Source organism: Ostrinia furnacalis, unplaced genomic scaffold, assembly GCF_004193835.3.
Source record: "Ostrinia furnacalis isolate ACB-3 unplaced genomic scaffold, ASM419383v2 OfSCF0577, whole genome shotgun sequence".
Lineage (NCBI taxonomy): Eukaryota > Metazoa > Arthropoda > Insecta > Lepidoptera > Crambidae > Ostrinia > Ostrinia furnacalis.
Genome location: NW_021130816.1, coordinates 67379 through 94437, shown reverse-complemented (window position 1 = coordinate 94437; position 27059 = coordinate 67379). Strand labels below are relative to the sequence as shown.

At 39.1% G+C, this 27059-nt stretch overlaps 3 protein-coding genes across 4 annotated transcripts in view; all 3 read left to right on the top strand.

Annotated features, from left to right (window-relative positions):
- Positions 1-10931, top strand: part of LOC114366203 (homeobox protein orthopedia) — a 52339-nt gene extending 41408 nt beyond the window's left edge. The window contains exons 5-8 of one of the 2 annotated variants that reach the window (XM_028322987.1): positions 5244-5409; positions 7969-8121; positions 8418-8543; positions 8794-10931. In XM_028322987.1, the coding sequence (XP_028178788.1) occupies positions 5244-5409; positions 7969-8121; positions 8418-8543; positions 8794-8933 (585 nt within the window). In that variant the 3' untranslated portion in view covers positions 8934-10931. The remainder of the gene's footprint in view (positions 1-5243; positions 5410-7968; positions 8122-8417; positions 8544-8793) is intronic. The other variant, XM_028322988.1, reaches the window with a different exon arrangement.
- Positions 10932-12522: 1591 nt separating this feature from the next.
- On the top strand, positions 12523-14527 carry LOC114366194 (uncharacterized). Its single transcript, XM_028322976.1, has 3 exons — positions 12523-12668; positions 13632-13762; positions 14313-14527. Exons 1-3 carry the CDS (start codon positions 12523-12525, stop codon positions 14525-14527), a joined length of 492 nt encoding a protein of 163 aa, XP_028178777.1.
- A 1166-nt stretch (positions 14528-15693) lies between these two features.
- On the top strand, positions 15694-26791 carry LOC114366193 (uncharacterized). Its single transcript, XM_028322975.1, has 12 exons — positions 15694-15711; positions 15811-15924; positions 16360-16509; positions 16966-17160; positions 18654-18845; positions 20494-20611; positions 20889-21051; positions 21877-22043; positions 22570-22695; positions 24324-24421; positions 25064-25173; positions 26713-26791. Exons 1-12 carry the CDS (start codon positions 15694-15696, stop codon positions 26789-26791), a joined length of 1530 nt encoding a protein of 509 aa, XP_028178776.1.
- The last annotated feature ends 268 nt before the right edge of the window (positions 26792-27059 follow it).

Sequence of the window (27059 nt, the reverse complement as noted above, 5' to 3'; positions counted from 1 at the left end):
CTTAACAGTTGGCACCCCTGGCGATTGACAGGACCTTACTCTACAGTGGCGCCATCTTGATGAGTGCAAATGCGATAGTCCTCCTACCACTTTCGCGCTTACCAGTTGGTGCCACTGTCTTCGCTACTAGCAAGTGACAGGACCTTACACTACAGTGGCGCTAACTGGTGAGCGCTAAAACGATAGCCCTCATTGAGATTACTGTCAGAAACAAATGACGTTTAATATTAAGGCTGAGTTCCACCACCTAACTTTGGCCGTAACTTTGACGATAACCGGTGCTTTTTGTGTGGATTTTGACAGATTTTTGACGTTTGTCAAAGTTAAAGTAAGATGGTGCAACCCAGCCTTAGTGTTTTAAAAGACTACAAGAATGGGAGAGTGAAGAACCTCCATGCACTAGAGTAAGGCGGTTATCACACTGCGCCGCGCTCTGCCGCGGAGCGCGGGGCGACAGATTTAATCATTGTATGCAAGTACCTCAGTTTGTATAGAAAACACGCGCGGCACTTCACACTGACAACGCGTCCTAATCACGCGCTTCGCGGCGGAGCGCGACGCAGTGTGATAACCGCCTAAACTGACTAATGAGCGGCGGCGGATGGCATAGAGTTTTGAATTGAGAATGCTGTCAAAAACAAATGACTGTCTTGTTTTGTTTTATTTTTAAAATACTTCTTGTGGTGCCAGAAACAAATGACTATTCCAATTTTAGAAAACTAGAATTTCTTATCTAAAACAAATGACTGTTTAATAATTTGTTTTAATTTTAAAAGAAGTTTATTTTGGCCCTGAGCCTGTGTTTGAAACCATTAATTTTTGTACTTGATGGTTATTTTACTATGATGAATACCGCCACTATGAAAATTATAAAAGATACTGCGTAAGTCTTATAGACACCAAGGTTATGGTAGAGCGGGAATATTTTGAAGAGAGTCCCTATTCTTTTGCAATTAGTAAAATAAGCGCAAAAAATACCTGCTAAGTTTTTTTTGGTTTATTTGCTAAACTATGCCTTGACGAAATTTTATCTAGTGATATAATTAGACGTATAGCACATGAGCTTAAAAAATTGTTGAAACAGAATCAACAGAAGTGCTTAAAGCTTATATCCTTGTTCATAGCTCTATTTCGTCTGTCACGTTTTCTTTAACTTTTTGATAAAACCAAAGTTTCTGATCAATCTTCTGGTGTATTATTTCATCAGTTTAGCTTATGCTTAGTTGTATTCTCATGCCTTGCACCACAGTACCATAGTTGCACGTTTTATCCCGCTAGCCACACGACGGGCAAACAGCGCTAACTATCCACTCACGCGCACGTTACACCCGCCTCGGAAAATGGACGCCTATACGTACAGTCGCATCAATTATGGAACCTTATGTTATTGAAATAGACGCTACATTGCAAGAAATGTCGAGATGGACCAACTGTATGAAGAATGGGAGAAAACGAAATAATAACGAGTATTTTTCTGATTCTGATTTCTTTTTCTAAAAATATGAAGCCTGTTTACGAAATCAACCGTCAAAATTTCATCCTTGAGCCGTTTTCGTAGTTTAGGTCGAGAGCAATAAGAAGTCGTGCGTTTATGTAGCAAATAAAGATGCCAGGGTGCTTACTTATACTGAAAACAGAATAAAAAAATATTTTGATACGTCATACGACTCGTTTTTGATCAAGTCTTAGAAGATAATAATTTGTTTCTACTACTTAAATTCAAGTCGTTAAGTTATCTAAAATTGTCTTTCTGAGCAATTTTCTAGATTTTCTTATCATAGAAGCTTCTGCAAAGTATAATGAACGTCGAAGATACCAGTAAAAGTCGTCCTCAAGTTTGGAGTGACCAAGGGAAAATCCTATCCTACTACTAATATTATTAAAATAACACTAGAAAACTACTGAACGGATTGTGGTGATAACAGTTACTATACACAGTTACATAGTTACTATGAATATGAACATTATTACTTATCTATAATAATGTTTGAAAAACTGAATCTCACGCGAGCGAATGCTGGACAAAAGGCAGTTTTTATAGATTTCAGTTATTTTTTAAAATACCTTCAGACAAAACCAGGGCGGTTGAGTAATGTGCCGGGATTACAGCAGATCGCGCGTCATCTGTCCTTTATTGATTCCCGGGCTGATTCCCGGGATCAGTGACGTCCCGAGGGACGGTAATGCACTGCGGGATTACGCGGTTAAGATTGGCGGTTTATTTAATTTTGTAGACGAAAATGCTGGTAGGACTTTTGACACATTATTGACACTGAGTTTCTCTCAGCACTGGCCCTTTTATTGTCCCAAGCAGTGGTAGAATAAAGGATTAAAGTGATACTGGAACAAGTAAAAGCGTAGGAATTCGCTGCCTGCTCTCTTTCCCGAACTCTATAACCCGGGCCTCTTCAAGGTGAAAGCGAAGAGGTGATTACTGGGCATGTAGGTATATACCACCACCTTATACTGTATCTCACTTAGCAAGGTGTGATTGCGGTCAAATACGATTGACTAGTGTAGTGTGGACCGACGATCTGTGAAGGTCGCGGGAAGTAGCTGGATGCGGGCAGCATAGCACCGGTCGTTGTGGAATTGCTTGGGGAAGGCCTTTGTCCAGCAATGGACGTCATTTGGCTGAAACAAACGAACGATTGGCGAATAAATAAACCTCAGGAAGATTCCTCTCTGCTTATAATTTTACTGTCAAAACTCTTACGAAACTTTGACATCTATTTCCGCACTTCACAGTTCACACTTCTTGTTACAATTTAACATGTTCATTTGTTTCTCCTAATAATGTTTGTAAAAGAAAAAGCCAAAAGTAAAACAAACGAACAACGCTGACAAACCATAAATAATGGAGTTTTGTCTCTGACACTTGCCAAATGAGTATGGCCGTCTCGCTCGCTGGTACTGTCTCTCTCGCGCGCAGTGCTGAATTTTTTATGTTGCTGTCACTTTCGTACAAGGGTGGCATAATGCGTTTTGTCTGTTTTTCTTCGGTAGCAATGTTTATTTTTGAATGTACAGGAATATGGTTTTAACTTTGTCGTGGCGTGTAATTTTAACGTTGAGATTGGTATGTTGGGGTACTAGGTAGGTATGTTTGTGCTATTTCAATAATTCATAATCATTTTCTGACATTTGCATGACATTCAATTAATAATGATACTACTTTTTAATATTAAAAACATAACCGTATTTTTTGTAATATTTGCACATCGTATGTACGATAGAATATGTTGGAAACTTCTCTTTTTAAAACCATTTGTAACCGTATTCTGGCAAATAAATGATTTATTATTATTATTATTATTATTAGGCATTTGGATTGGGAAATTGCTGGAAATTTCTTACAGCTGTCAGATTAGACTTATTTATCTACTAATAGTATAATGCTGAAGAGTTTGTGTCTGTTTGGTTGAACGCGCTAATTTCAGGAACTAGGTAGGTTAGGTTAGGTTAGGTTAGGAAAAAACATTTTTATTTTTCCATTTATCGAGGTAAGCTTTAATCTATATTACCTACATCAATTAAGTAATTTTAAACTTTCGCGTTGCTTATTTGAATTAATTTAAACAGGTTTTAACGCGATACGCTGAGAGGTAATATTGAAATACCTATTACCTGTATTTGCCTGACGTTTCGACCTGGTTGCACCGGCCGTGGTCACAGGCTTGATCACACTTAAGCTTGAGCAGCAATGAACAATTTTGTAAAAACGGGAAACATTGTTTAAACTATTTTCACGAAGTCGCGGTCACAGCTAGCTAGTTACTATTAGTTGCAAATCCCTCCAGCTAACCTAAATAATATGCTTGTGTTTAGGCCACGTTTGAGGGACCCACAAAACAATCTTCCCATAATCTAAACCCTTCGAAGCCTGCACCATTACTCAAGGTGCCCAAATTCACCTAACCCTGCGATCATCTCAAATCGCGGGCCATTTCTCACCCGGATATTGATTTGTAGGGTTACCATGGCGAAAGAAAGTCTCTCATTTATTTATATTAACCGGCAGACAGTGGTGACTGAGTTTGTTGCGGCGCTTCTTCTCAGCACTCGCCAAATGTTGGTCTCGAAGCGCTGGTAGGGTAAAAAGATTATGGGACATGTAGAGGCTCCTTAAGAGCAAAATGACGATTTGTAAGAACTATTTATTAGTCTAAACAAATAAAGAAATTTTGACTTTGACTTTGACTAAAAAGCCGGTGAAATTAGGAAAAAATCTGAAAAATTCGCTAAAAATATAACGAAGATACTCTACCGTCATTGTGTGGTTAGTGGTAGAGGTTCTGGGTTTGATTCCCAGATCGGAAAAATAAGTATAATAATATTACTGTTGTTTTCAGTTTGACACCGACATTTTTGACTTCGACTTGCTGTAATTATTACTCCTTAGTTATATCACGGGACACGTTTAGACGTTGTTCCGTTTAAGCCATTCCGATGAATGGTTCAAAAATCTAGTGGAAGATTTTTGCGATAAAGAAGATTATTACGATGGAAGAACAAAACGAAATATTTGCTATTTAGATCGACATGAAACGAGGTAACGGTCGAGTGTCCGAGTATATCCGGAAAAAATCGTGGTAAACGGTCCGGTCCAGTTAGTGTCCCAATATGTCTGAAAAAAACCGTACTTATGGCAACCCTATCCAGGGATCAAAGAGACCCGGGTTATTTATGATTGTTTACGTACACTTGACGTTTTGGGAGACGCCGGTAATGGGGGGTTGATAGCCTATCAATGTTGGTATGAAGACAAACGATGGAACTACTCGTACAGTTACTACAATCTGTTACTACTAGCAGTACCAAAGATAATACAAATAGGGATATTGTCAATTTGCCACAAAGTCACACTTTTGTAAGCTTCACTGATCTATTCTTACGAGTAATATGCAAGTTTTAAGTGTGACGAATTCACACATTATTTTCCCGAGACGAGTAAATTCTGTGGCAAATCACAGACAAGCTAAAAACCACACAAACTAATTTTTACCTGCCTATTATTTTGCCCACTTTAAAGTAGGTAGGCGTTTATTAATACTTGTAATGTTTTATGGAAAATCAATGGTTTAATTGGAAATTGAACTGGAAAATGGCTATTCTTATCTCCTACCTACCTACATACTAGGTCCCCTTTCTTTGTCTTGGAATAAGTCAATATACATATCACATTTGTCTCCCTAAAACCTAAGTACGTGAATCATTAGCTAATTCCCATTCTCCCTCCACAGGTCTGGTTCCAGAACCGCCGGGCGAAGTGGAAAAAGCGCAAGAAGAGCACCAACGTGTTCCGATCTCCAGGGGCGCTGTTGCCCTCCCATGGACTCCCACCCTTCGGGACTGGAGACGTCTGTAGTCCGGGAGTGTTCGCTGACCGACCCTGGTCCATGCCTGCAGGTGAGACTCTTTTAAGATGTCAAATAAATACAGCTAGCAGTTAGGTAGTTTAGAACATGAAATAAGCAAGGAAAAGAGACATAAAAGTAATGTAAACTTTAAAAACATCAGCAATAAGTTTTATGTTTCATTATTAATTTTATCATGCATCTTTTTTTTTCTTTTCTATTCAATACTTGCTACATATTTCTGCCAAATTTCAATGCGCGCCATCTGTTGCCGAGTAGCGGAAACATTCGCGCGGTTTGTCGTGTGACCATGACTTCGGTGACATTAGGATAATATTTTAATTTATTGAAAAAGGACATTGTCAGAAACCGCCTCAGATTCCTGGGCACAGCAGTAAAGTATCAAAATTAATCTCTTACTTTTTGAATACTTAAATATTAATTAGATTGTAACGGACACTTGAGGATTAAAAAATGAAATAATAAAAGTATTTTATATGTATTCCATAATACTATGACGACATCCGGACATTTTAGGGCGTGGCCTGCTCCATATCCTATGAAGTTGAGGANGGAGCTGTCAGGCAGACCTACCGACCGCCGTAAGGGAAGACGCGTTGTTGCTTGCTGCGAGCCGATATCCGTGTTATCAGTGTTGCTTGGTGTTATTGGTTCGACTTACCAATTCAACATAACATACAATAGTGTACACTACATTAATACTTGGAAATCAATAGATTAATTGGAAATTGAACTGGAAAATGGCTATTGTTATCTCCCAGACAACATGCACAGAATAAATACCTACCTACATAGGTAGGTACTTTCTTTGTCTTGGAATAAGTCAATATACATATCACATTTGTCTCCCTAAAACCTAAGTACGTGAATCATTAGCTAATTCCCATTCTCCCTCCACAGGTCTGGTTCCAGAACCGCCGGGCGAAGTGGAAAAAGCGCAAGAAGAGCACCAACGTGTTCCGATCTCCAGGGGCGCTCCTGCCCTCCCATGGACTCCCGCCCTTCGGGACTGGAGACGTCTGTAGTCCGGGAGTGTTCGCAGACCGGCCCTGGTCCATGCCTGCAGGTGAGACTCATACTTTTGACCTAAAGATTACTGTACGGCTTGCACGAAAAACTTTCGAGTTCGAATCGTTTGCGTATTCGAACCGCCATCAAAAGATTTAGTACGAAAACTACAACAGCGCCCTTGTGCACGAAACTTATTTTGAGAATCAAAATTGTCACGTTATCGTTTAAATCGATGGTTAAATATCGAATTTTGTCGAATACGCAAACGATTCGAGGACAAAAGTTGTTCATGCTAGAGGTACTGCATAACCAATTGAGTACCTATCACATTGGAGACGTGGTGTAGTCCAGACGTGTTCGCTGACCGACCCTGGTCCATGATCCATGATCCATGCTTGCAGGTGAGACTCTTTTTTTTAGATCATAAGACTAGTGCACAACTTGTCACACTGGAGACTTCTGCTTTCCGGTAAGGGTTACTTCGAAAAACGTTGTCCGAAGTTGCCATCCCTCTCACGCATAGCGAGATGCTAGCATGAGCGACAGTGACAGAATAGACCCGAAACTACGTTTACGTAGCGTTTCGGTGTAGCACTGCAGGGATGTTGATTGACCATGGTAGCTCTGGCAGGTGAGGCTGGTTATAAAGTCTACAGCAGAACCAGATGTGCATCAAGAAGAGCACCAACGTGTTCCGATCTCCAGGGGCACTGCTGCCCTCCCACGGACTCCCGCCCTTCGGGACTGGAGACGTCTGTAGTCCGGGAGTGTTCGCAGACCGGCCCTGGTCCATGCCTGCAGGTGAGACTCATACTTTTGACCTAAAGACTACTGTACGGCTTGCACGAAAAACTTTCGAGTTCGAATCGTTTGCGTATTCGAACCGCCATCAAAAGATTTAGCACGAAAACTTAGATTAATCTAAGTACGAAAACTACAACAGCGCCCTTGTGCACGAAACTTATTTTGAGAATCAAAATTGTCACGTTATCGTTTAAATCGAAGGTTAAATATCGAATTTTGTCGAATACGCAAACGATTCGAGGACCAAAGTTGTTCATGCTAGAGGTACGGCATAACCAATTGAGTACCTATCACATTGGAGACGTGGTGTAGTCCAGACGTGTTCGCTGATCGACCTTGGTCCATGATCCATGCCTGCAGGTGAGACTCTTCAAGACTTGAACGTCTTAACTACTATTTTTTTAGAACGTAAATTGAGGTACAAAGACCAAAGGAGGTAAACTAATGTAAACTGTAAAAACACCAGTAAAAAGTTTTATGTTTCATGCTTTATTAATCTAAAGATTCATGATTTTTTCATTCCTGCAATGTTTCTACCAAATTTCAATGTGCGCCATCTGTTGTTGAGTAGTGGAAACATTCGTGCGTGCTTGTCGTGTGACCATGACTTCGGCGTCCTTGGGACTAAGATTTTTTCTTATAAAAAATTATCATTGCAAAAATATTATCTAAGATAACCATGCTTTAATATGATTAATTAACTCTAGTAAGTTCTTAAGTAAATATTTAAATAAGGAAATGGGCCATTTTATTAAATTAATGAATGTCATTTCAGGTCTCGGCCAGCTATCCCAGGGTGGTGTGTCTATGGGGGGCTTCGGAGCGGGCACGCTGCCCCAACTAGCGGCTGATCTTAACCCATCGCTTCCCATAAGTTCTGTGGCCTCTGGGCAGCCGTACCAAGGCCACTACCCGCTGAATTCGCTGGGTAAGTAAAATTTTCATTTAGTATATTTTTAAATATGTTGAACTAACCTACATAAAATCAAACTCAGACAATGAAGTGGCTACGCAGGTAACCATTAACAGTTACTTTTTTTTAACTTTTTTTCTTCAAAAGAATGTGATTTTCTGCATAATATTTCGTAGCAAGAAGAGAGCAAATGAAACCATATTTTTCTTCGGTTGACGGAAAAGTTACGTTTTATTCTTTTCTTTTATATTACTTTTTTCTGTCCTTGACAGAATGAAATATTTTGTGAAATGTGTCAATTTTTTTCGTAGGCGATACCATGATGTCGTACTGCAACAACATCAGTGGTGGTCAGCAGGCTGGCGGACCGCTAGAGGGCTCCCCCACTCCTCCTCACATGCACTGCGCCAACAACAACGCGTCGCCTACAGCTTCAGGTAAGCCCAAGAAATACTTTATGAGATACTAATATTAATTGCTTTCATAAATAGCGATGTAGCCTGAAAATACGTAATGACCTACTGGAGTTTGCAATGAAATTTCTTCAAAAAACTAAATAAAATTAAAAACTAACATAAATGCTTGAGTAGGTATTTATGTTTGAGGACTATGGTGATTTTCTGATTTTGTACTATGACCATAGTTTGACGTTATTAGTATTAATCATTGTTTAATTACCTTTTACAGGTAATGGAGGCGAACCAGCTGAAGAAGAAGTGTGGCGCGGTCATAGCATCGCTGCGCTCAGACGCCGAGCATCGGAGCTCTCCGCGGCCATACCACCGTATCTCCAACTAAACTACGACGCACACAGCCCGGTGTACTGACCGTGTGACTTTCGATCGAGCGGCGTTCGATCGAGCGATTTTCTCGTTCAACCGGACGACGGACCACGAGATATCGACAGAGTTGCTATCCGTCACTGTTTGAATGATTTTTCAAACAGACCGGTTTATTAAAGTTTTTGATTTCGGATTTATATTAATAAATCTGAGATAATAAGTAAAGATGCTGGATTGTTTTATGACACATACAGAACAGTTTCTGAACACAAAAACAATACTTTACTTATAATAATATAAAAATATTGAATAATCGATTCAGTAGTTGAAATGCATGAAATGCCCAAAAATAATACCCGTGTTGCGTTAATTGGAAGTAACATTTTCAGAACGGTTTAGAACTTAATGAAATATTGTGATACGACTTTGGTAATCCTAATCTCTAAAACTCAGACTATCGATGTATACGATCTATCAATTTATATTGGTACGTTACAGTAATTATTAGCACTTACTCGTATCTTACAATTCTTTATTAAACAAAGATGTGTTCAAATAATTGTATAAAATACAATCCCCATCATAAGGGATTGTATTTAGAGACAATATTTGCAATGAATTCTTCGAAGAACAAGGAATACAGTTCGACGTTTATCTGACTGTAGTAAAGAATGTGATCTCTGTTTTTGGTTACTGAAGAGTATCTAACTTAGAAATATTGAGAAAAAATAATTCTCCTCGAGACTTCTAAATTGATGTCTTCAATGCATTTTTGATGCCATACCGTGACTACAGTATTTTAGTCACTTCTTAGGGCATCGTAATTTGAAAATTGTGAGCTGTATAAAAATACGTGTATACGCATTCGTACAATAATAATTTTAAATATTTGTAATTGTAAGCTATTTATTTCCTAAGCGATTATTATAAAGATATAGACATAGTTTTAGGTAGACCTAAAATCAATGTATCTATAAAAGTTTGTGGTATCCAAGGTTTTAGATATTAGGTATTGTTTCAACATTCCAGATTCAATGGTAGAGTAATTAAATTATCTAGATAATAACTGAAAACCGCTCCTTATATTTTATTATTGTAATTGATCCGTTTCTTCGTGAACATAATAATAAGTACTTAAAACACACGAAACTAACGATAATAGATATTATTGCAAATAGCCAAAAGAACCTTCAATTATAATGTGATAGCCAGTGGAATGTGTTTCTATTTTTCACGCTTTTTCTAAGCTATCTTCTTCTTTTTTCATCTAATTTTACCTCTGCAACAACTCTGTGCCAACATACGTCGTAGAATAACTAGTACTAAAACTTATCTTCTTATTATTTAAAAAAGGTTCCTTGAATAAAACAAGAAAAAGTGTTAAAAATAGTAATGCAATGGTGGGTATCTCGATCCAAAGTATTTTATGTGTGTAAATGTATAGTTAGATAATATAAAATTAAATAAGTGGATTTTTTATTAAATTCGGAAACTCGCGGCCACTCTTTTTATTTTTATTGATTAGTTAAAAGTGGTTGATAGTTCCTATTTTTTTGGCCCCGGTGAGTGTATTGTTTAAGTTAACTCATATTGTTTTTGTTCTAAGTATTATTTCCGTCCGTCAAAGATATTTTTTTTCAACTATTTTTCTCTGGGGCCTTGATTTTTGAAAGCTGCATCTGCATATACGTATTAGTATTATATTTTATGTACAGTAGTTTTAAGTTTCATTGGAAAGAAGCCGAAGTTTTGGTTTTGCTTATTTTGTATAAAATAACAATCGTAAAATCTGAACTTAAATTTAAATCCAAAATGTACTACGATTATGTGCTACGTACCCATAATTCGGTCTTAAAACGAAATTATTTTCTGTTATTCCATGAATTCTTTATAAGTGAAGGACTGAGTGAATATTTTAGCGTTTAGAAGATACCTAAATTAATAATATAAGTATTTACGATGATTCGCTCGCCCGTATAGCCTACATTTAGTAATATGCATTATATTAGTTAACTAAGCATTATTATACATACATACAATAAAATAGACAATGTTCGAATGGGTTGTTTTATTTACTATACAATTTATAATGTATTTAGTAGAACGCATTGTGATCAAAAAATCATTTTTTATGTGTTGCTTCTTTTCTCATACCTACCTAGAAGTTAATGGTTTTCTCAAATTTATATCCTTCATTATTAAAATGCATGGCTACCATACTCAAGATAAATTAGTTAGTCTATTCGTCGCTAGATAGCGCTAAAAGCAAAAAGCATGCTTTTATATGTACACATAATTGCGCTACTCACCCCTAGATGTCACTATGTTTGTGTTGCTTTACCTGTAATTTATATTGTGAACGGTAGATGGCGTTTCCTCCCCTTCGAATTAAAACTACTTAGAACGCGTTGCTACGAGAAAATGAAAATTGATCTAATACTGCCTGTTAACGATAAAAACAAAGTAGGTGTAAAAATGTCTATCAAATCGCAGAAATCTTTAAATGATGAGTGTTCCGAAATTATTGAAAAGAGCTATTCGGTTAGAAGTGCGTCAGAAGAAAGCTTGTCTTGCTGGTGTGTATACCTAAATAAAACTAATTAAATCTACTTGTTCTAGTAGCCATTTAAAGCTATAACAGTTAGGCTGGGTTGCACCATCTTACTTTGACTTCAAAAATCTGTCAAACTCCATACAAAATACGCCGGTTATCGTTCTAGTCACGGTTAAAGTTAGGTGTTGCAACTCAGCCTAAGTCTTTGTTTATTCATGTGACATATTTATTAATGGACAGTGTTTTTAAACTCAAAAGTTACATTGAAGAAGGTAGCACATGTCATAGCTTAAAATCAAAGGAGCTACCCAACTCTACACAAGTATTGAGCTGATTCGGTAAGAATCTCGTAGCACCGTTTATTTTAATTTTTCATTCAGAATCAGAATCAGAAATATTTATTTGCTTTTACATGGTTTTACAAGATATTATTATTACAATTGGCATGTCCACATGTTGACTTAATTAGTCGTGCAAATATTGAAAAAAATAATAATGTAAGTACAAAAGAACAATAATAAATTACAGCGTTTGAATGTCAGGATTATTATTACAATGGATTATATTAACATGCTTTACAATAAATAATTCTAGTCGAGAAAATTAAATAGTCTGTTAATCATAATAATTTGTCGTCAAAGTATTCTTGTATTGAGTAATAGCATTTATTCAAAAGCCAGATATGCAACTTTTTTTTAAACAACTCTAGCGGCAACAGTTTAAAAAATTCAGGTAACTTATTATATATTTTAATAGCCATACAATAGGGGCTTCGTTTAAATAATTGCAGTCTTATGCTAGGAAACATTATTCTACTTTGGTGTCTCGTTTGCTTATTTTTATATTGGCCTCTTGTAACAAAATATTGAGGGTTTTGTTTTAACCGTAGACATATTTTATGTAAGTAGGTACAACCCGATCGAGCTAACTGTTAGCTCTACTTAGCTAACAGCGTACTTACCTCGCTGGAATGCGACTTACCAGCACGCCTCGTCTCTCTCGTCGATGTGACGTCACGTAACTGCCAGGTGCGCAGTTAACTTTATCGGGGTAACTAACACAACACCCAATATACACGTAATGTGGTTAATGTGCTGTCTACACAGTGACGATGACGAGGTCCTGGCGAGAGAGCTGATGAACAAGATGACGCCGGCAGTTCTGAGCAAGCTGCGCAGGAGTTTCAGGAAGAACAAGCAGCGGAGCCAGGCTTGCGATATTGACAGGTACCTACTACAACTGTCGAAGTAAAAGTAAAGTGAAAACGTCTTTACTTCGTAGTTTAACATAACATTGTATAATCATGTTTGTGGTTGAGACAAATTCAATAACTCAAGATTTTACGTGTTCACATGATGTTTACTACACTCGGCATCAAATAAATCGCACCTCCCGCGACAAGCACTTATCAAACGTATGCATCCCCACTTCCCACCAACATTGATACCATTTGAATGCCTAGTTCTAAACTTCATTTCATTAAAGGAAAGGTTTTTACCCCAAAAATGTGTCTTTACAAGGATCCAGAGTCACTTCTTCAAAAAATAGGTAGTTACGCTATGGCCATTTTTTATGACTATAAAACTGTTAAGTTCGGATTAATCGCTATCCATCTGTTAAAGAGGACACGTGAGATCTTTATTTGGTTTTATAACCATAAAAATTGGTCTAATTGATCCCAGAGGTGAGCCCAAAGTGAGGTCTATTTTCAAGTCACATTTATGGTATATGTTAATCATTTATTTAGAAATGAAATGTATTTTTCTTTAAGGATATTTATTGGGCTTTCAAATAACACCAATATTGTTGGGGTACCATGATTGTGTCAGGAGAAAATCTTTAAAGTTCGCGTCGCGGAAGTTGCGGATTATTTGATGTTGAGTGTATTTTGATAAGGTAGAAGAGAACCTTTATTGTCATTGTTTCAACCAAAAAACGTCCACAGCTGCCAAAGGCCCAAGAACTCCACAACGATCGGTCTTGCGCTGCTCACAACATAGTATCCTGTGAGATCACGGTGGAGTCTCTGCCAACCCTCCGACTTGCAAAACATTACATTCATACATATTAATTTAGTTAGCTAGCTTTTGTCCGAGGCTTCGTGCGCTTGACCAGACAGATTTACTTTCCCATTTATGATATTAGTAAGTATGGATGACACACATAAATTAAACTGCTATTTTACCTAGACGAGTGGAGCAAGTGATGAGGGCAGCAGCAGCGGAGGAGGGCATCCAGTTCGCAGCGCCGGCCAAGCCGCTGGAAGACTCCTTATGGCTCGACGAGGCTGGCTTTGTTAGTGCCTTGGACACCATCTTTGGTAAACACTTGTTCTTTTTCTTTTAATTCTTCTGCTTATTTTATAACTAGCGCGAGCGGCCCGCCCCGGATTCACACGGTTGCCATGGAATTTCCCGGCTTTTCTCTTCTATAATATGCATGTTTTATATCTACATATAAACCTTCCTTTTGAGTCACTCTATTTATTAAAAAAAACGCATCAAAATTCGTTGCGTAGTAGGGACATACAGCGGAAAGCGACTTTGATTTATACCTACTATGTAGTGATGATGTGCTAACGCAGACGGGCTATTGCCACCACCTCTTGTCCCTAACGCTGCAACTCCATCTTTGGTAAAACTTGTTTTTTCTTTCTCTAGTTCTTCTTGTTATTTGGTGTTAATGAACAATTGAGTTTACGGGATTTTTCCCAATTCTCATCCCTAACGCTGTAACTCTATCTTTAGTATTACTTTATCTATTTCTTTTGCTTCTTCTTCATTTGTCAAACATTGGAGGATTTGATGAAATTCAATTAAAACTAGATAATGAAACTTTTAGATTTTAATGATAGACCTGTTCTCTTCCAGGCCACCATAAATATACCACGCACTCTCACAAGCTCTTCCAACTCCTCGACCCCTTCCACAGTGGGAAGGTCTGGTGGCGGCAGCTGGTCAACCGTCTGGTGGCCGTTGGGGCGAGGAAGACCAGCTCCAGGGCAGACGTGTGGAATCATGTGAAGGAGGGGGCGGTGAAGAGACTGGAGCATTGCAAGGTACCTACGGCTGATGGCACAAGATAACCAAAGCCTCAATAATTTGTTGGTTTAACAGTACTCACTTAGTGTGTCAAGGTCTGATTGAAGAAGGAAGCAATCATTGAGAGATTTAAGCCTCGCTGCAGAGGAATCGCCCTCGTACTCCACTCCTGTACTCGAACCAACATGGTGACGTTTATGTACAAGCACTTCAGCACCTCGATATGTACCGATACTTTTCAGAAACTGGCTTGTTCGGGAGGCTGGAAGTCATCATACATTTTAAGATCGTCAGCGTACAGTAAAAATGTTGAGTGATTAAAGCATTTCTTGATGTTGTTGACGTATAAAAGGAATAGCAGAGGGCCTAGAATGGATCCCTTGACAAAATAGATCAGGGAGAAAGAAAGATGCTGTGAACATAGGCCTATAATAAGGGCCAGATTGTCACAGAAAAAATACTTGCAGAAGGAGAAAAAAGAGTCGATTGCGTATATTATGTGGAGGGACTTGAATATTGTCCATTTTCTTTTTCAGAGAGAATCCATCGTGAAACTAGTCAGCATCGAGAGAGACGACTCGTTTTGCTACGTCGCAGTCTCAAAAGGGGGCAGAGTGGGCATCTATAGTGGGGATCTGCAGTTGCTCACTTCTTACGAGGTTTGTTTTATTCCTATTCATCATCAGCTTCACTATATTAGTGACCTAATTTTTTTTTAAAGGTTACTTAAACCTTTGTTTTGTCACCTGTCATTTCCTTTGCACTGGAGGGAACTTCGAAATCTTCCTATGTTCTCTTGATTAATTTCGTTGCGGGTCCATTGTCAGTTAACTTTCCCCCGGGACAAACTTGACCTTCACTGGTTGGGTTTATTGTTGGTCAAACTGTAGATCCTGGCTACACAGGAGTGAGTTGCAGCGGTGGACGAGATGTGGGGATAGTCCCGTTTTAGTGACATCATCTTACTGCTTTCAGTTACGTCAAATTACTTCTTTGTCAGCTTCACTGCTTTCAGTAACGTCATCTTCAGTTGGATGAACAACTGGAACTTATTCGCAAATATGTTTCAGGTATTCTATCACAGAACAGGCGTTCATCGACGAGTGAAGAATTCCTGGATAACAGATGCCATTTATCTTAACGTAAGTTATTTGATCATGCCATTTTTTACATAGGTACATAGCATTTTACTAGCTTAGTTTGGGATTAGATGGGGCAGTATGAAAATGTCTTAGAATATTTTATTTTAATGTAGAATTTAGGTATATTCGGCCCAAGCTTAGAAAGAAAAATTTCGTTTTCTTTGACGTATTTATTGTTTTTACAGGACGTGCAATGCTTGTTGCTGTCAGCATCAGATAGAAGCTTGACCGTTTACGATGCTACTACACTGACGCACACTGCCACATTCTGCATTACTGGTCTGCCTAGTATACCGACAGTAAGTATTTAATAAGACATAATGCATCCATGACTATACCTATAGTCAGAGACCTGCAATGAAATTAAAGAGACATGTTTGGAGGAGTTCGAACTCTTAAGCAATCCACTTCCCTTCAGTTAGTGCCAGCCAGGCGAATACCCGTCAAATTCAAAAATTCAAATCCTTTATTTAGTATACTTAGGCCCTTCTAATCCCTTAGATTTCAAGACTATTAGCTATCCCCCGGGACTATTCAACCTTCACTGGTTGGGTTTCGTTGGAGGCCAAGCTGTAGATCCTGTTTATACAGGTGTTCCAGTGGTGGAAAAGTGTGATGGAATAAGTCCCGCAAATGTGGTACCTACTTACCTAAAATTTTACATGATTGTGTAATAAGGCTTGAGACTAAAGCCTGAGAATAGTAAAATTCATATTGTATTTCTTTTTCTCTAGTGCCTAGCCTATTCCAACTCAGATCTGGAAGGTTCCGAGCTACTCTTCGGCACGGAGCGGGGTGATCTGACCAGGATTCGGTTCCTGCAGCCGAGACTGTCACTGTTTTACAGCAAGACTCCCGATAACATCAATTACTACTTTTGGATGGTGAGTCAATGCTTTTAATTTATGATTATTAAGCGATTTCATTCATTTCAATACATACTCTTGCTCTCTCATCGTCATCATTTCAGCCATAAGACGTTCACTGCTGAACATAGGCCTCCCCCAATTATTTCCACATCGCCCAATTTGGTAGCGTCCTGCATTTAGCGTGGATGCAGCGAGGGACGTCCTCCTATTAGGTGGACCGACGATTTATTACCCTCGCATTCATTAAAATCTTGCAAACAATATCAATATAGAGCAGCAACTCTGGTGGTACCTACCAACATAGAAGTCTTTTTTGAATAGTTTATAATATTGTCTGTTATCGTGATTTTGACTCTTTGATTTTGATTTTGACTCAATTTTCTATAGGAAAGGTCCTTCAAAAGTCTGTCAACATAGCTATACATCAAAATATATGAATCAAATTGCCTAAACCTGCTCTCCAATTCCCAGGAGCTGTCATCCCCCCCTCACACCACATACAATGCCATCACCACATGGCGCAAAGTCCACTCGCGCGCAGTTCGGCGCGTGGCGTACACACGAGACGGCGACATCGTGCTGTCCTGCTCCCACGATTCCACCGTCAGTGTTCGCTCCAGGCATGTACCTGGGAAGCTGGATGACTACGTCTTCAGAGTGCAAAGGGTAAGATAACTTGGAGGCTATAGCGATGGCTCCTACGTATAAGGGCGAAACTGACGCTTACGCCTTTTTCCAATTATATAAGCAATGATTTCACTTTGCTCTAATCTATAACATCAGTAAGAAAAAAAATTTTTTTTTCCATTAGATACAAAATAAAATTTTAGGCAAATAGGCGTATGTGCAAAACTACGCCACGTATAAAGCCCAATCATACGATTCGTCAATCTATACGAGTAGTTGCTTACATAAACATATATTTTTTATAATCCAAATCTTAAATAAAGCCATGAAAATATTTAGCAAATTGTTTTATTTATAAATTATGACACATTATATAGTTATTTAATTTTTAGCGTTAAGAGTCGCATCTCAAACTAATTTGAAAATTATAAATAACTTGAAAAAATCGAACTGCCTAAGGCATCGTGGGTTCAATTCCCGCCTTAGGCAATTCGATTTTTTCAAGTTATTTATATTTTTTAAAAATATGACACATTATGTTAAAAGACCTAACTAAATCTCGAGCACAGTATATGGGCGTATTTGCGTTAAAACGTAAAACGGTACATTAAACGACTTTTTCTAACTGATTTATTATTGATATAGCACATGATAACAATTAAAATAATTACATGCATAAATAAAGAGAGTAATCGCTTAAAATATTATATTTACGTTGTCATTTAAGTCTCTTTACGTTGAACAATATACATAAAATTATAGAAATATACCGACGTAAAAGGGCAATGCGTAAAATCTCAAAATATACACCGTGTTACTTTGCATTCTTGCCATATTCACAGAGATAAAAGTAGGGAACAATACCTATTATTTAAGATAAAATATAAAAATTGATAACAGCAGTAGCAAAAGCATTACATGTTAAGGCTAAATGTGAAATTTCATTAAATTCGTTTTAGTAGGTCAGAAGATATGACCCAAAAATATGGTTCTGGCCACTAAAATGGCTCTCCTGTAAAATTTACTTTTTTCACTTACGCCAGTATACGTAGGAGCCATCGATAGAGTCTTTCATAGTTTTGTCTTCTTAGCCTATGGCAGTCCACTTCTGGACGTTAGGCTAGGAACTCTATAACACACATTATTGTAGTGGATTTGGACATAGGTACTAATCCATTGTATACCTTTTATGAGCTGCTAAAGCGTGACTCTCCCATAGATTGTGTATTGCTTGGCAATTGGGACAAAAAGTAAAGTAAAAAGTAAAGTCATCAGTAAGTCATCAGGTCGCGAATTCTAATTGAACCAACGCTATTTATTGATTACAAAGCTATTAAAAACAGAACTTTCACTTTACAATAAGACCACAAACTAATTTGGGTTTTCAGGATAGATTAATGGTTTTTAAAAAGGTTCTGTCTTACCATCAGGTGACCCTTCACTTAGAACTTAGTAGAACCCAGCAGCACAAACAGATCGCGAAGTATTTAGCCATTTCAAGCAGTTCATGAATTTACGAGGACTATTCCCAGGGTGTGACGTGTTTCCACGTGGTATCTCCCCTCCACCTGCTGGCCACGGGAAGCTGCGACGGGATCGTCCGTCTATGGGAAACCACGCAGGCTGCACCCTTCGCGACACTCCCTACTCCGACCCTGGCTGCTGTACTGGACGTCGCTGTGATTGCTTCTGAAGAGATCGTGCTGGCTTACTGTAATAACTGTGTAAGTTGTAGAACACTACTATTTCGTCTCCACCATTGCATTTGCAATTCCTGAACGGTCAGGATCTGAAACTTGGTAAATGGTAACTAGTGAAACCCAAGCAGTGAAGCTTGTGTCCCAAGGGATAGCTGTGTGTGAATCCGCACCTCAAAATAATTCATGAGAAACCCTTCGCGACACTCCCTACTCCGACCTTGGCTGCTGTACTGGACGTCGCTGTGATTGCTTCTGAAGAGATCGTGCTGGCTTACTGCAATAACTGCGTAAGTTTAATGGGAGTAATTCCATCTTTACCATTATAATTATGTACAGTCGACAGCACATCAAGTTATACATTTTTGTTGAAAAATAGTCTCTGTTACAACGAAATAAGATGCCACTGTGTTTAGGTTGATGTGCTGTCGTCCGTACTAAGATCTACAGTTTGACCTCTAATGAAACCCAAGCAGGGTAGGTTCTGGAGGATAGCTGTTTTGGATACTGTAGTTCAGAATAATTTATAAGAACTTCAAGGTACTTCACCTAAAGTACCTTGAAGTACCCAATTTGAGTGCAGGTCACACCCTTTTTTTTGCGAGAGCGAGAGCGATTATTATCATACATTGGACTAACCGTTGATAAAAAACTGAATTTCATTCAACATATCGATGAAGTAGTTTTAAAGGCATCTAAAATGTTAGGATTTGTTCTGAGACAGTGTAAAGATTTCAAAAAGCCTAGTACAAAAAAAGTAATGTATAACTCGTTAGTTAGGAGCCACTTGGAATACTGTAGTGTTGTCTGGTCTCCTGGATATGGTGTGCATATCGCACGAATTGAACGGCTGCAGAAGAGGTTTTTATGGCATCTGACATACAATTGCAAATTGGGGAAAAAGCTCAAATCATATAAGGATCGCCTAAAATATTTCAGAATGGCATCGCTGGAGAGGCGCAGAGAAATGTTGGATTTAGTTTTTCTAAAAAAACTTACAGCTGGTATATTTAATTGTCCCGATTTACTTAGCAAAGTTTATTACCATGTGCCACGTGTTCTACCCAGACAATTAAATAAAAAACTATTCAGCTTGCCGCAAGGCCGCACCAATTTGAGAAAGCACAGTTCGCTGTCCAGGATGTATACATTGTATATGGACCATGAAACCGACATAGATTTAAACTTTACCTCAATACCTGGTATAAAGAAGGCCATACTTGCTTTGGAATAATCATGCATTTAAAATTAACTGAATTTATTTAAATACTGTATTGGTTATCTCTATTGTAACAAACATTTGCGAATATGTTCGATGCATCTGTATTATTGTATACTGTAGCAATATAAAATTGCACTGTAGTGTAGGTAGCATTTGCATTTTTTATTTTTTGCGTAGTTACACATTATTTAGCAGATGCAGTGCTTTTCTTTAAGTGATGGGGCACTTATACATGTAATTTTGGTTATGTATTTTAAATTTTAATAGTGTACTTATTGTTGAAAAGCCAAAATAAATAAATAAATAAATAAATAAATAAATAAACCCGCCCATAATATGGCTACGAAAATATAATTATTTACAATTTCATTGCAACTTCTTGTTATCGAGAAAAATGAGTCTCTACCCTTGATAATGCTTTCCATTTAACACCAATTTAATCTTTTTGCATAGACGGTGCACATCTGGGATATGTACGAAGAATGTCTGCTGCAAAGCATCAAGTTGCGGTTCCCATTTCTTGGAGTCCTCGGAAAGAAAGTGGAATTTGGGGCTTTTTGCATTCATCCTGGTAAGACATTATAAGACGTAGCACACTTATCAACCCGGGAACGGATCGTAACCGTATCAACTCGAGGCGGTCAGTATTTGTATGAAACTCCGTACTGCAAAGCGAAAGCACACTACGTAAACGCCTCGTCTCGTCTGACAGCGCGGCGGAAGGCGATACGGTGTTGAATCCTTCCCGGGTTGGTGTGCTATGACCTTAATCCTATACCTTTCCTAATTGATAACATACTTAATAACTTTGAATGAAAACTATAGCTGCAGCAAATGTTTCGTTTCAGGTCCTACCCGCAGACCTTACGTTGATGATGACCTGGCTTCAATACCACCTCTAGAAGCGACGTCTCGCCGAGGGTCCAGCGTCTACCAGGGATCGACGGGCGGCCTGATGCTGCAGACTGAAGCCAGGGACGACTGGCAGTCTAGAGGACTGGAGAGTGAACCGTAAGACTTCAAGTATTTTATGGTTGGAATTGGAAATTTGAGGAATTAAACTGAAATCAGGTTTTGATTGGGAAATATCCTAGATGGATCCGCTTTCACTGATTCTTGATGTTAATGGTTAGATAATTGGAGAATTGGTCCTCAGTTCGATTCCCATGTGAGTCACACTTAGGCTGCGTTGCACCATCTTACTTTGAGAAACGTCAAAAGTCTGTCAAACTCCATACAAAAAACACCGGTTATTGTTAAAGTTTCTGTTAAAGTTGGTTGGTGCAACTCAGCCTTAGTGAACTTTAGTATTAGTTCCATGTTCTAACTAAATTAACTGATTTTCCCAATAAAACATTGATTTTGTGCTTAAAAAAATCTTACGCCGTCGCGCGACAATACTGTTCGATTGTGTCCTGTAAACACTTATGGTGAATCATTAAAAGAAAGAAAGAAAGACCGGCTCCTTTTTTAACGCCCGTATTCATAAACGATGCTTGCTTAAATGAAGCAGAAAATCAAACGCTCAGATCATCGATAACATGGAAAGAATTGGAAAGGCCTATGTTCAGCAGTGGACGTCTTATGTCTGAAATGATGATGATGATGATGATGATAGTAAGGCCCTTTTCACACGTCCCGGTTGCCGGCTAACCGGCGCCGGGTACCTTGTGGTGAAGTGTATGGGCATGGTACGTAGCTTTCACATGTACCGGCGTAATTAATCCGGCATGCCCATACACTTCACCGGATACCCGGCGCCGGTTAGCCGGCAACCGGGACATGTGAAAAGGGCCTAATTCTCAAAGAATCAAACTAGATACTTCTCGTTTCCAGGGAATACATCCGCTTCAACCGGCCCGAGCTGCTCCTCTCCTGCTGCGACTACGTCTGCGTGGTGCTCCTCAAGGACCAGGAGTTGGGCAGCATCATGCCGCCTCCAGGAGACACCCTGAGGGCTAGGAGGCCGTCCATTTGGGAACTGCCAGATGATATGCTTTCGAGTAAGCGGATTTTTAAACATTTGAATTTATTTTTAAAATATTGAAGAATACAAGGCCATATCAATCTACAAGATAAAGATGATAAACTGGTAAAGATGCAATATGCAGCTGGATGTAGACCGCTTCCAACCAGAGAATTTGGGGGACAATATTACCCTCAGGGGAGGTCTATGTATTAGACGTCCTATGAAATTATGATGATGATATTATATGTATAAGTTACGAAGCTATTCGATATCATCATCACTCGATTGCAGGATATTCTCCTTAACTTTCTTCTTCGTATTTCGTATCTATAGCGTTTCCCTTCTACAATATTTTGGTTATATGCCTGAAGATCATGACTTATTTGACTTAAGATCCTATGTCCCCTAGATGAGGCAGAGGGCGTCCACGACAGTCCTCCATCGCGTTCGGTCTTGAGCTTCGCGTTTGATCTCGCTCCAGGTCTTGCCGATTTACTTCGCCTCATCTGCTTGTGCGCCGCCTGAAGATCATAATAAGAACTGTTTTAACATCATTTCAGCTCCAGGATTGTCTCGCCGTTCACCGCGGTCTCCTCGGTCTCCGCCTGTTCCATCTCCTAGGATGTTAGCACCGTCATCAGCAGAGTATCCTACTCAAGATCTGGAGACATTACTCAAGAATGCGGGTTGGTAGTTCTTTTTAAAGGTCATAGCGGACTTATCAACTCGGAAAGGGATCAACACTATCGCCTTTCGCGAGCTGTCATCGTCTTTCGCGAGCTGTCATCGCCTTTCGCGAGCTGTCATCTTCTTTCGCGAACTGTCATCTTCTTTCGCGAGCTGTCATCGCCTTTCGCAAGCTGTCATTGCCTTTCGCGCGCAGTCAATTTACGAAGCGAAGGCAAGGCGTTTACGTTACGGCGCGGATAAGTGTGCGTTTGCAGTATAGAGTTTCATACAAAGAATACTGAACGCTTCGAGTTGGTACGGTCACGATCCCTTTCCCTTTCCGGGTAGATAAATGTGCTACGTCCATAAAAGTCTGCAAGTCGAAATTTATCATATTATAGAAATAGCTTGATGTCATGCGAAAAGAGTATATTTTATGGGGAAACTCTGGAACTTCTGTTGCTTTGCCATTGGAATTGTAGTTTTGCTCAGATCAAATCAAAATTTTATTTGCTGAAAACATGGATATACATGGATAGGTAATTTACAATGTGGCGAGAAATTATTATTAATTAAAATACCTGCCTTGTTATGCATAAAAAAAAAGTTTTGCGTCATACACAAAGCATGCACATTGCTCATGTTGGTCTCTAATCTATTCTAAGTATGACTGTGGTATGACTAGATGTTATGTCAAAATAATAGGTATAATTTTTGTTCAAATTCTCGAACTCTGCTGCAATGCTATTGCGGTTTTGTAAGTACATGTAGGTACCTACGTAACACGACGGAATGTATGTGTGTTATATAGGCATTGTAATATGTAATATAATGCATAATTAAGTACAATTATTATTCCAACTCTGACCTATCATAATACCATTTAGCCAAGGCGCATACCACCGATTTTTAGTCGGCCGATAGTTGGGCCCGGGGCCTATTCTAATTTGTATACTAGTATTATATTATCTGTGCCCATACTGATTAACTGTCCGACTAAACTATTGGCCGATAAAAAATCCGTGGTCTGCGAGTAGGCTTAGTTGAAAACCGTTTTTATAGTTATTGATGGAACAATCGCTGGCCGTAACAGTGTATTGAAAATTTATTACCTACACCGATCTTGCCGCGACAAGGAAAAACTTCTGTGCTTTAAGCGATTTTGTGAAAAAATATTATTGGTAGGTAGTTGCTATTTGCTCATAAGATAGGCCCCCTTAATTGATATTTATTGTCCGTGGTGCATAATCTTATCATAAAGGTTTTAAACCTTTGTTTGTCACCTGTCATCCGCTTTGCAATGGAGGGAAGTCGAACTTTAATTTCGAACTCCTCCTATGTTCTTCTGATTAATGTCGTTGCGGGTCCAATGACAGTTTAACTTTCTCCCGGGACAAACTTGACCTTCACTGGTTGGGTTTTTATGGCGGTCAAGCTGTAGATCCTGGCTACACAGGAGTTGCAGTGGTGGGAACGAGAGGTGGGAATAGTCCCGTTATTGAACGTTTCAGCCAGTGTCTAAGTAGCTCAGATGGAAGAGCAGTCGCCCGGCAAGCGAAAGGTCGTGGATTCAATTCCCACCTCAGGCAGTTCGATGTTTTCAAGTTATTTTAAATATTTAAAAACCGTTTTCATGTTTGTGCAGGTCTTGAAGGAATATTAGAGAAGGATTTCGTCTTGATGCAAGGACTGAAGCAAGATCTGAACCGCAAACTTGCTGAAATGGACGCTAACAAGACCAATGTAAGTAAAAATGTTTATTGTATTATGGTTCAGTAGAAATACTGGGTGTCCATTACAGGAAGGTAGCAGGAAGGCGCTGGATGCAGGCCGCTACCAACCGGGCGATGTGGAAATTATTGGGGGAGGCCTATGTTCAGCAGTGGACGTCCTGTGGCTGAAATTATGATGATGATGACAGGGTGTCTTATAATGGGTGAACTAAACAGCCATGGGAGGTAGCTTGACCTTTGACCTATCCCTAGAAAAAATATAACGCACATGGTCACTAAGGTCTATAACCCGGTTGAGCTGCGTACAGCGTACAGCCGTGACGTCACATCGACGCTTTGGTACGGACGGGGAAAACGCCGGAAGGTGTGTGAACTATTCCCACCTCTCGTTCCCACCACTGCAACTCCTGTGTAGCCAGGATCTACAGCTTGACCGCCACAAAAACCCAACCAATGAAGGTCAAGTTTGTCCCGGGGGAAGTTAAACAGTCATTGGACCCGCAACGAAATTTAATCACATAAATAAAAATAAATTAAGGTGTGCGGGTAGGTGGGAGGGAGAATCGCATTCCAGGGAGATGCGCAGTTAGCTTAATTGGGTTGTAAGTCATCATTTTAATTTGTTTACAGTTAGACCATTTTGTCATTTCAGATGTCGTATGCCGTGAATGCTGGAGCCCCATACTTAGCCCTGAAGACCCATGAACCTACCCCCATGGAGCCAGTAGATGAGATGGTGGACGAATACAAACGGGTTATGAGGTAAAAACTATAATAAACTCACACTAGTTTTCACAAACGATGCTTGCTTAATAAGTGAAGCAGCAAATCGAACGCACAGCGTTGAATAGAGCTCTGTGATTAGTTCGTGTGGTACCCTGTGCGTCCACGTGTACTATAAGACCTCATAGTATTGTTTGTGAATAGGGGCGGGCGTCAGCGTCAAGTAGTTACTAACAGCCCAAAGAATCCAAAAAGTTCGCAACACGTCTTTGTTAGAATTGGACTATGGTTGTGTTGTAATGGTAGATGAAATTGGTTTAAACTGACAGCCGATGGGGCAGCAAGGTTCTGGAGTGGAGGCCACTTCATTAAGTGGATCACGTCAAACATTCCATTGAAAACGCTACTGGCACGTCAAGTTAAACCGATGAGCTCTAAAGGTAGCAGGAAGGCACTGGATGCAGGCCGCTACCAACTGGGCCATGTGGAAATCACTGGGGGAGGCCTATGTTCAACAGTGGATGTCCTGTGGCTGAAATGATAAGTGAACTAGTCACACACAACTAACTTAAAATGACCTTCGAGAGACACATTAAGCTTAAAATAACAACAAATAGGTAGACATGTGAAAATAGGAAATATTCCATATCCACGACATGTAACCTGTATGTAAAGCATACGTAAATGACCTATTGACCTACACGACATACCTAGATGAAGAAAAACAAGCATTGGCAAAGCAATATGCCACGACATAGATTTTCAGTGTGCACTTCCCATGTTTTTTACGATGAACATGACTTTAAAGATGATAGTCATTTATTCAATACTAGCTTTTGCCCGCGGCTTCACCCGCTTGAAATTTAGTTTGTCACAGATCGTCATAAATTATTGCCTACGTGTCTGAGTTATAAAGAATAATACTGTAAAGTCTCATCAAGATCCGTTCAGTAGTTGTTGCGTGAAAGAGTAACAAACATCCATCCAGACATCCAAACATTCGCATTTATAATATTACTCGTAGTAGGATTGTGTTTACTTGTAATAATAAATTGCTTTTATAAAATAAGGGGCAATTTTATCAATAAATTACATCACACGAATTTCATGATTTTTGACTCCCTCCCTGTCCTCGTCACAATTTAAAATTATTACATCTAGAAATAATTATTGAATTAAAATAGTAATTCCGAAATGTGTTTGAAAATATTTTATAGCTTATGTTCAGCAGAAAAAAAATGTGGATTCTTTAATGGTGAAAGGATTTTTCAAATCCAGTAGTTTCGAAGCGTTTCAAACAAACAATCAAATCTTTCCTCTTTATAATAATAACTAGCGGCCGCCCGCAACTTCGTAAGTACACGTGGATCCCGTTTTACCTCCTTAGGGGTGGAGTTTCGTAAAATCCTTTCTTAGCGGATGTCTACGTCATAACATCTACCTGCATGCCAAATTTCAGCCCGATCCGTCCAGTGGTTTGGGCTGTGCGATGATAGATCACTATGTCAGTCACCTTTGAGTTTTATATCTATATTATAGATTATAGAAGATGTAGATGATAGTTTTGTCGGCTTCCAGATTGTTTCCTGCAATGAGTGTCACAGGAACTCCACGAGGGAGTGAGACGTCTACTCTCCAAAGAAGTTCTAGATTATGAGCAGGTAGGTATATAGTAGGCAGGTAGGTATAATCGTAACTTAAGAGAGAAAGAAACTTATTGCACGAACCCACAAAGACAAAAAGGTACAAAGAAAAAGACAAAAGTAACATACACAGCAAGAAACGGGACTATTCTCACCTCTCGTTCCCAATGCTGCAAGTCCTGTGTGTCCAGGATCTACAGCTTGACCGCCTATAAAAACTCAACCAGTGGAGGTCAAGTTTGACAGAGGGAAAGTTAATCAGAAGAACATAGGAGGAGTTCG

What these genes read in the sequence shown, in the direction of transcription:
- LOC114366194 (XM_028322976.1), top strand. Translation starts at nt 12,523, where the DNA reads ATGTGGTTAATGTGCTGTCTACACAGTGACGATGACGAGGTCCTGGCG. An exon ending in CAGGCTTGCGATATTGACAG is followed by an intron (nt 12,669 to 13,631) that starts GTACCTACTACA and finishes TATTTTACCTAG; the next exon opens with ACGAGTGGAGCAAGTGATGA. An exon ending in TGCCTTGGACACCATCTTTG is followed by an intron (nt 13,763 to 14,312) that starts GTAAACACTTGT and finishes GTTCTCTTCCAG; the next exon opens with GCCACCATAAATATACCACG.
- LOC114366193 (XM_028322975.1), top strand. An exon ending in TCAATTACTACTTTTGGATG is followed by an intron (nt 16,510 to 16,965) that starts GTGAGTCAATGC and finishes TCCAATTCCCAG; the next exon opens with GAGCTGTCATCCCCCCCTCA. An exon ending in GCCAGATGATATGCTTTCGA is followed by an intron (nt 22,044 to 22,569) that starts GTAAGCGGATTT and finishes ACATCATTTCAG; the next exon opens with CTCCAGGATTGTCTCGCCGT.